General features: G+C 46.2%; 1 protein-coding gene across 1 annotated transcript in view; it reads left to right on the top strand.

The window, feature by feature from the left end:
- Positions 1 to 9330, top strand: part of Tmem202 (transmembrane protein 202) — an 18550-nt gene extending 9220 nt beyond the window's left edge. Inside the window, exon 6 of the mRNA XM_013011917.1 lies at positions 8788 to 9330. Coding sequence (XP_012867371.1) covers positions 8788 to 9330 — 543 coding nt within the window. The remainder of the gene's footprint in view (positions 1 to 8787) is intronic.
- The last annotated feature ends 169 nt before the right edge of the window (positions 9331 to 9499 follow it).

Raw genomic sequence — 9499 nt, forward strand, 5'->3', positions numbered from 1 at the left:
CTCTGTCACCAGTGGTTTGTTTCAGTTTACTTATTTGATTGGTGTGAAAAATTCCTTGTAGTCTCCCTGCTTCTAAGACCTTGCCTTCTTCCAATCCAGGCACCTGTCTAGGGTCTGAGAATTTTTTTTTTTTTTTTTGGCAGTCGTGGGGCCTGAACTCTGGGCTTGGGTACTGTCCTTGTGCTATTCAGCTCAAGGTGAGCGTTCTATCGCTTGAGCCACAGCGCCACTTCCGATTTTCTAGTGGTTTGTTGGAGATAAGAGTTTCATGGACTTTCCTACCCGGTCTGGCTTTGAACCGTGATCCTCAGATCTCAGCCTCCTGAGTAGCTAGGATTACAAGTGTGAGCTACCAGCACTTGGCCCTTGAGACTCTTATCTCTAATTAACCACCACCAACAGCTGGAAGTAGAACTGTGTCTCAAGTGGTAGAACACCAGCTTTGAGCAAAAGAGCTCAAGGATAGTGCCCAGGCTCTCGGTTTAAGCCCCTGAACAGCATAAACAGACAGACACACAAAATAGACTCACCTGCTATCTCTGTACGTGTGTGTGTGTGTGTGTGTGTGTGTGTGTGTGTGTGTATATGTATGTATAAAATAAAGTATGGTGGCCAGGTGTTGGTGGCTCACGCCTGTCATCCTAGCTATTCAGGAGGCTGAGATCTGAGGATCATGGTTGAAAGCCAGCCCAGGCAGGAAAGGCCAGGAGACTTTTGTCTCCAATGAACCACCAGAAAACTGGGAGTGGTGCTATGGCTCAAAGTGGTAGAGCCCTAGCCTTGAGCCCAAAAACAGGGACAGCGCTCAGGCCTGAGTTCAAGCTCCAGGACCACCACTAACATAACAAAAAGAAGGCACTGTGCATGTTTCTGAATCCAATAATAATAATTTGAGTCCTTTGTATTAATTCAGCTAATCATTACAACCTAATGAAGACAATCATTGGGTTGTAGTCTTTTTTTGGTGTGTGGTTGGTTGTGGGATTTGAACTCAGGGCCTGGGCGCTGTCCCTGAGCTTTATCTGCTCAAGACTGGCACTCTACCATTTTGAGCCATAGCTCCTCTTCTGGTTTTTGGGTTATTTGGGGGAGGGGCTTCAAACTGGGATTCTCAGATCTCTACCTCCTGAACAGCTAAGATGACAAGTATGAAGCACAGACACCTGGCTCTGTTTTTTGTTTTTTTTGTCTTTTATTTTTTACTTCCGGGGATGGGACTTAGGGTGTTGCACTTGCAAGGCAAGTGCTTTGCTACTGAGCTGTATCCCATCCAGAGAATATTTACTTTTATACACCATCCTTCTGACTGACCCAGTCCACATGCCACTACCACATATATTCACTTAGGAAAACAACAAAGGCTCACAGTTCACACATGCAACTTGCTATGGTTTATAAAAAAAAATGTATCCACAGAGCCAACAACAAAAAAAAGTATCCACATGAACTTTATGTAAACAAATATATCAATCAATGACTATGCCATAATCCCTGGGGAATATTCCATTTTAATAACATTTAGATCTGTGTAGTGATTTTAGTATTCCACTGCTCTCTCAAAATCTGATTTAAACAAAGGCATTCTGTTCAGTGTTTCAGCATTTGAGTATGTCAAATACACAATCCCCATGTTAGATTATCTTTTCATAAAAGCAAAATGTCAACCAGTTTTTAAGTAGTTCTGAATAAGAGGCCAGGTATTCACAGCCTCCCATCATTACTTTCTGATTACCACTAGGAGGCTATAGGTGGAAACGTGGAAGTGAAAAACCTGTTTTCTGCCACATTGCAAAATAACTGTAAGGAGTGGTGTTTACTTTCTGGAGCTGGAAGAACGACTAAGCTTCTTGTTGTTGATGGTGGCGGTGTCCTCATGCTGGGAATCAAACCCAGGCTACCACTGCGCTACATCCTCAGCCCTCAGACACCTTTTAAATCATGGTATGGTATCCAGCAAAACATACCAAACGAGCCAAAAAACCAAGAGAGAAAGCAAAAGAAGAAAAAGACAAAAGAAAAGCTTTTTCATTCCTGAAAGCTTTGGGGGTGGTGTGGACAGTTCAGTGCTTCCCGTTCTGAGTTTCTTAGGTGACTTCAGGGTTCAGGTGAGGTCCTGTTGCTCTCTTTCACTGCTTTATAACCAATCTGCCTGTATTCTTTCTATACAATCTACTTGGATCACAACATCAATCCTACCTTGCTATGAAGTATTAAAAACTGAAGTATTGTTGGGTCTGTGGGAGGTGAGATGGTCACTTTTCTTTGAGAAGCCCTAGATAGGAAATGGTATAGAGGACGTGGACATTCAGAACCTCCTTCTCCTTCTCTTCCTTCAAGTTTTCATGGAGACCTAGAAAAATTAACAGGTAGGAATACCAAGATTTGATTTAACATGGGCAAGACCCAACATTCTTCGGGCAATAAATGTCTATTGGTTAACAGCTTTATGCTTCTAAGTGTTCTCAGCATTGTCAAAAGCTTGGAAGATACAAAGATGGCTCAAGTTGAAGGCAGTAGTCTTAAAGTACATGGATTATGGATTAGGTAAGGCCAGTGGAAAAGGCAGGAAGATCAGGATGAAGAAACAGCAGGTTAAAAAAAAAAAAAGTCTGGCCAGGCGCCAGTGGCTCATGCCTGTAATCCTAGCTACTCAGGAGGATGAGATCTGAGGATCATGGTTCAAAGCCAGCCTGGGCAAGAAAGGCCATGAGACTCTTATCTCCAATAAACAACTCAGAAAACTGGAAATGGCACTGTGGCTCAAGGGGTAGAGTGCTAGCCTTGAGCTGAAGAGCTGAGGGACAGAGCCCAGGCCCAGAGTTCAAGCCCCACGACTGACAAAAAAAAAAAAAAAAAAAGTCTGGTGGTGTGAGGTGCTGGTGGTTCAAGCTTCTAATCCTAGCTCCTCAGGACGCTGAGATCTGATGATCAAGGCTCAAAGCCAGCCTGGACAGTAAAGTCAGTGATACTCTTATCTTGAATGAACTATCAAAAAGCCAGAAATGGAGCTTTGGCTCAAGTGGCTGAGTGCTAGCATTGGGCACAAAAGCTGAGTTTAAGCCCCAGGACCAACACACACACACACACACACACACGTGTAAGCATGAAAAACATGCTGTTTTCTTCTTTGTTGGCAATGGGGCTTCAAAAGCTGAGTTTAAGCCCCAGGACCAACACACACACACACACACACACCCACACGTGTAAGCATGAAAAACATGCTGTTTTCTTCTTTTTTTGTTAGCAATGGGGCTTGAACTGTGGGCCTGGGTGCTGTCCCTCAGCTCTTCAGCTCAAGGCTAGCGCTCTACCACTTGAGCCACAGTGCCACTTCCTGCTTTTTTCTTTTTGCTTATGTGGTGCTGAGAAATCGAACCCAGGGCCTCAGGTATGCAAGGCAAGTGCTCTACCACTGAGCCACATTCCCATCCCCGTCCCTAAAATAAATTTTCTTGAGATGACAAGATGTTTTTTAAACCTTTTCAAGAATATATAGAAAGGTGCTTAGTTGTAAGTAAACAGATAGCTACTGATTGGTTGATCAAAAAATGTGGTAGCTGGGAGCTGGTGTCTCATATCCATAAGCCTAGCTAGCTACTCAGGAAGCTGAGATCTGAGGATCACCATTCAAAGGCAACCCCAGGCAGGTGTGAGTCACCAGCACCTGGCTTTTCTTTTGGGTTTTGGAGGACAATTACATGTGTTTTGGGAGCATGTCTCCTAAGGTCACCAAACTATCCCATTGTTTGGGACTTCTCAGTTCCAGCACTGAAAATTTATGTCCCAGAAAATCCTGGTCCTGACTCAACCGATGTGATCAGTCCCTGTAATAGCTGCCTTCCATCCTTCCATTGCCATGGACTTTAATTCTATCAGTTCTAGCAGTGAGCTGAGAAATTTTCATTGTTCTTTCAGTTTTTCTTATTTGAAAAGCTCCTGCCTGTTCTTCATGTTGGGGTTCATAACTACACACACACACACAGATTTAGGCCAGGCTGGTGTCAAACTGGTGATACTCTTGCTTTTATTTTTCAAGTGGTGGGGTTATACATGTGCACCACCATGCTTACCTTTTTTTTGTCAGTTGTGGGGCCTGAACTTTGGGCCTGGGCACTATCTCTTAGCAATTCCGCTCAAAGCTAGTGCTCTACCACTTGAGCCACAGTGTCACTTCCGGCTTTTTTCTGCTTATGTGGTGTTAAGGAATGGAACTCAGGGTCTCATGCATGCAAGGCAAACACTCTACCACTGAGCCACCTTCCCAGCCCATGCCCACCTTTTTATTGGTAGATCTAGATCTAGTTCTGTTGCCCAGGCTATCCTTACAGTCTTGGGCTCTAGTGATCTTCCTGTTTAATTAAGACCCTTGAGTATCTGGAAAGTACAGGAGTATGCCACCATGCAAGCTAGTTTTTATTTTTTATTTTTAGCATTACTGGGATATGGGGACAATGGAAGTGCTGAATTACCAATAACTATTCTTGCTCTATCAAACACTTTGTTCTGTTGTTTACAGACTGCTGTTATTTCAACCCCATAATTACCACCAGATTAAAAAAAATAACACAGGCAATGCCTTTACAAGTAACTCATTTAAAAGAACAATGTATGTAGGACATCACTTGGGCAATTTGGGGTCAGGGAGAAGTTGTTCTACAGGTTTTCCTTAAATAGTACCAGAAGCTAATCTAAATCTAAGATGGTTCTAAAATATGAATGGAATGATGGTTGCTGAGAATCAGGTCATGGTTTATCCATGAGCAGAGACTAAGAAGCACTCAGATACTGCCCATGACATTGATCTGGATCCATGAGATCATGGAGAAGGGTCTTGAGAAAGAACCTGAACAATTACTTTTGCTTCAAAATGGGGAGGATATAAGACTCTGTATAAGGAAGCATCAATAAATATACAGAAAAAGGTAAATACACAATTGGCTTTTCCATATAAGGTGATGGATGGCAGTTTTTGTGGTGGTTCTGGAATTTGAACTCAGGGCCTCCTGCTTGCTAGGCAGGCTTTTACCTCTTGATACATACCCTCAGTCCTGGTTTATTTTTGTTGTTGTCTCTGGGGCTTGAGTTTGAGGCCTGGGCCCTGTCTCTAAACTTTTTTTACTCAAAGCCAGCATTCTACCACTTGAGCCACACCTCCACTTCCAGCTTTTTGGCGGTTTAACTGGAGTTTCTAGGACTTCCCTGCACATGCTGGCTTTGAAGCATACTCTCAGCCTCCTGAGCAACTAAGATTACAGGGTTGGGATCAGCTAACAAACTTTTTTTTTGGTCAGTCCTGTGGTTTGAACTCAGGACTTGGGCACTGTCCCTGAGCTTCTTTTGCTCAAGGCTAGCACTCTACCACTTAAGCCACAGCACCACTTCTTTTTCTGTTTATGTGGTACTGAGGAATCCAACCCAGGGTATCATGCATGCTAGGCAGGTACTCTATCACTAAGCCATACTCCCAGCCCAGTGGTCTGTCTTGATCCATCTTTTCTGATTTTATCCCTTAATGCTCTCTTCTTTTCTCGGCTTTAGTCACATTGGTGGTGATGTTTTAAAATGTTTCTGTGACTTAAAGAAGTCTGCTTTGAAAAGCTTGGAACAGGTAGGTTTGGAGGTTTTGTAGTATTGGCCAAAGGGTGAAAGAGCAACTAAGCGTGGGAGAACAAGTCAGAAAACCTTAGCAAGATTGCTGGGTAGTTCTGAGGGCTCAGTTGTGGTTGAAATGTTGTCATAGAAGAGCAGTGGCCAGCTGCTTCAGTACCAAAGGGAAGGATATAAAAGGGAGGAGTTCTTTCAAGGTATGGGTACTAATGAAAGGAAAAATGAGTAAAAAGGAATTTAGAATCCTAACAAAATTTATTCGACTCCCCCTGCCCCCCGCAAGCCATAGTATAATGGAGACAGGAGAAAAGGGTGCTTGTGTATATGGCTTCTTCCAGAGCGACCAACATTTAGAATGGCTAAATTGAAACACTGAACAAAGCAGGACCAAGACCACACAGTTTGAATGTTGAAAGCTTTGATTTGGGTCTGGCATGATGGTACATGCTTGTCTTGCAGTCTGTGTTTGGGAAGCTGAAGCAGGAGCATTATGAGTTTGAAGGCAGACTGGGCTAGGCTACATATAGGGAGACCTTGTTTCAGAATCAAAATACAAAACAAAATGGGCAAATTGGTACAGGAATATTTACATTAAGTCTTCAGATTTTTTTTTTTTCAATTCAGGACTAGAGCAGACTAGTGAATATTAGGCAAGTGCTCTACTGCTGAGCTACTTCCTCAGCCTCTAAGGATCTGGGATTTTAAAAAGATTTTCAGTTTGGCCAATCCTTGAAACTATCTCAAGAGGGAGCTTTGGCCTTTCAGATCTTGTGTCTGGCTACTCTTTTCTTTGTTGATGGTTGTGGGGCTTGACCTCTGGGCCTTGGTGCTATATCTCAGCTCTTCAGCTCAAGGCAAGTGCTCTACCTCTTGAGCCACAGCGCCATTTCCAGTTTTCTGGTGGTTAATTGGAGATAAGGGTCTCTCAGACTTTCCTGCTCAGGCTGGCTTTGAACTATGATCCTCAGATCTCAGCCTCCTGAGTAGCTAGGATTACAGGTGTGAGCCATTGGTGCCTGGCTGCCCCCTAACCCCCCCTTTTTTTTTTGTTGGTCCTGGGGCTTGAACTCTGGGCCTGGGCATTATCCCTCAGCTCTTCAGCTCAAGGCGAGTACTCTACCACTTGTGGCTCCTCTCTTTGTAGTAATTAATAATAAAAGTGTAGGGCCTTGGGCTGGGAAGGTGGCTCAGTGGTAGAGCGCTTGACTTGCATGCGTGAGGCCCTGGGTTCAATTCCTCAGTACCACATAAGCAAAAAAAAAAGCTATAAGTGGCACTGTGGCTCAAGTGGTAGAGTGCTAGCCTTGAGCTGAAGAGCTGAGGGACAGTACCCAGGCACAGACTTCAGGCCCCACAACAGGACCCAAAAAAAAAAAAAAGTGTAGGGCCTTTAAAAAAACTTTAAAGTTACTGCAATTCTTTCTTTTTTTCATTTTTGTTGGGCCTGGGGCTTGAACTCAGGAGCAAGAGGCTGTCCCTGAGCTTTTTTTTTTTTATTCTTCTCTCAAGAGTAGTGGTCTACTACTTGAGCCACAGTTCTATTCCCAGACTTTTTTTTTTGCCAGTTCTGGGGCTTGAACATTGGGGCTTGGGTGCTGTCCCTGAGCCTCTTTGTGCTCAAGTTGCTCTAGTACTTTTTTTTCAGAGTAGTTAATTGGAGTCTTAGGATCTTGGCTTTGAATCACAAAGCTCAGATCTCAGCATCCTGAGTAGCTAAGATGACAGGTGTTAAGCCACCAGTACCTGGTTAAGGTCATACATTTTTTTTTTTTGGTTGGTCACAGGGCCTGAATTCAAGGCCAGTGCTCTAGCACTTGAGCCACAGCGTCACTTCTGGCTTTCTCTGCTTATGTGATGCTGAGGAATCAAACCCAGGGCCTCATGTATGCAAGGCAAGCACTCTACCACTGTGCCACCTTCCCAGCTGCAGGTCATACGTTTTTTTTTTTTTGGTTGGTCGTGGGGCCTGAACTCCGGGCCTGAGCGCTGCCCCTCAGCATTTCAGCTCAAGGTTAGTACTCTACCACTTGAGCCACAGCACTACTTCTGGCCTTTTCTGTGTATGTGGTGCTGAGGAATCGAACCCAGGGCCTCATACATGCAAGGCAAGCACTCTACCACTGAACTACCTTCCCAGCCCAGGTCATACACTTTTAACCACCTTACAATGTCTGCTTCTGCTGTTCTTTCAGGCTAGACCATATCTTCTATTTTCTGTGTTGAACATCTTAGCTATCTAGTAGCAGGTTCCACCGTATATTCCAGGTTAAAAAAAAAATCTCTTCTGCTGCTTTTGATCCTTGTAGTTGTTTCTATTATTGCCTGTATTGTGCTATAGTATAGTTAATGTATTTTATATACTATGTAGTATTGTGAATCATAAAATTTTTTTTGTGTGTGTGTGTGTGCTGGTCCTGGGGATTGGATTCTGGGCCTTAGTGCTGACCCTGGTTTTTTTGTTTCCCTCAAGGTTAGTGCTCTACTACTTCAGCTGCAGCTCCAATTCTGGCTTTTTGGTGGTTAATTGGAGATAACTGTCTTGCTTGGTCTAGCTTCCAACTGTGATCCTCTGATCTCAGCCTCTCTGAGTAGCTAGGATTACCCTGGTGAGCTGCTGGGGCCCAGCTCATAAAGCATGTTTGGGATCAGTGTTTTAGGGGTGTGGGGATTGCGCAAGTTGTTTGGATTTTGGCCAACTCTTTTTTTTTTTTTGCTGTGCTGATGGAAGAACCCAGGGCTGGACAAGGCTTGTGCCATCGAGCTTCATACCCTCCCAGAACATTTCTCTTTTTGAGCCTCAGGTTCATCAGTGAAAATAAAACACAATGTAATGGGGGGTGCTGGTAGCTCACTCCTGTAAATCCCAGCTACTCAGGAGGCTGAGATCTGAGAAGAGAAGGCAGTTCGAAGCTAGCCTGGAGCAGGAAAAGTCAGTAAGATTCTTATCTCCAATTAACCAGAAAAGAAGGTGTAGGTAGAGCTATGGCTCAAGAGGTTGAGCACCTGCTGTGAGAAAGCTAAAGGATGGTGCCTAGGCCCCAGGACCAACACACACACACACACACACACACACGCACCCAGTATACACAGACAGAGACAAACGAAAATCCAGGTAAGGCCCCCAACCACGCTCAACTAAGCAAAGCTCCGACTGTTGACATTGTTTAGGGCTGAGTTCAGGAACCGCCTCGGTGCCATGACGTCACTATATACCTGAACCCCTCGGCGCGTTCGAAACCAGTGGGCAGCTCGCACGCGCTTCACCTGTCACACGGCCGACGGGTTCCGCGGACAACCGCCGCCTCCCCAGTCAGCAGTAGCACGGGCAACAGGAATTTCAGCTCCGCGTCCGGCGGCTTCCGGGAGCGACGGCGGGGCGGGCGGGAAGCGCCGGCACCGCCCGAGAGGCGGGCCGCCCTCCCCTTGGGAGGCCGAGCGAGGGCTGGGTCCCTGACGGCCCGCGGCAGGAATCAACTCCGGGGCGGCCCCGGGGCGCCTCTACCCGCGCCCCGCCGGCCGCGGCCTCTCCACGTTAAAGGTCTCCGGACCTCCACCTGCTCCCAGAGCCACCACGGACCCGAGTGCGAAGGAAAGCGATTCCCGCGCGCCGCCTTCGCCGCCGCCGTGCTCCGAGGGACCCCGCCGGCCGAGCCGTGGGGTCTCCCCACACTCCACGCAGGGGCGGCGGGGCGGGGCGCGATGACGCACAGAGGAGTGACGTGACGACGTAGCGCGACGCGGTGACGCACGCCCCTTTGTTGGCTCAGTAGCGGTAGCAGCGGCCGTGGAGGTGGCGCCGGGGACTGTTTTCGCTCGGAGGTCGGAGCGGAGCGGCGTCTGACTGAGGCGGGCAGCGAAGCGGCCCCCTCGCTCCCTCCCTCCTTCCCTCCCT

Source organism: Dipodomys ordii, unplaced genomic scaffold, assembly GCF_000151885.1.
Source record: "Dipodomys ordii isolate 6190 unplaced genomic scaffold, Dord_2.0 Scaffold15, whole genome shotgun sequence".
Classification (NCBI taxonomy): Eukaryota; Metazoa; Chordata; class Mammalia; order Rodentia; family Heteromyidae; genus Dipodomys; species Dipodomys ordii.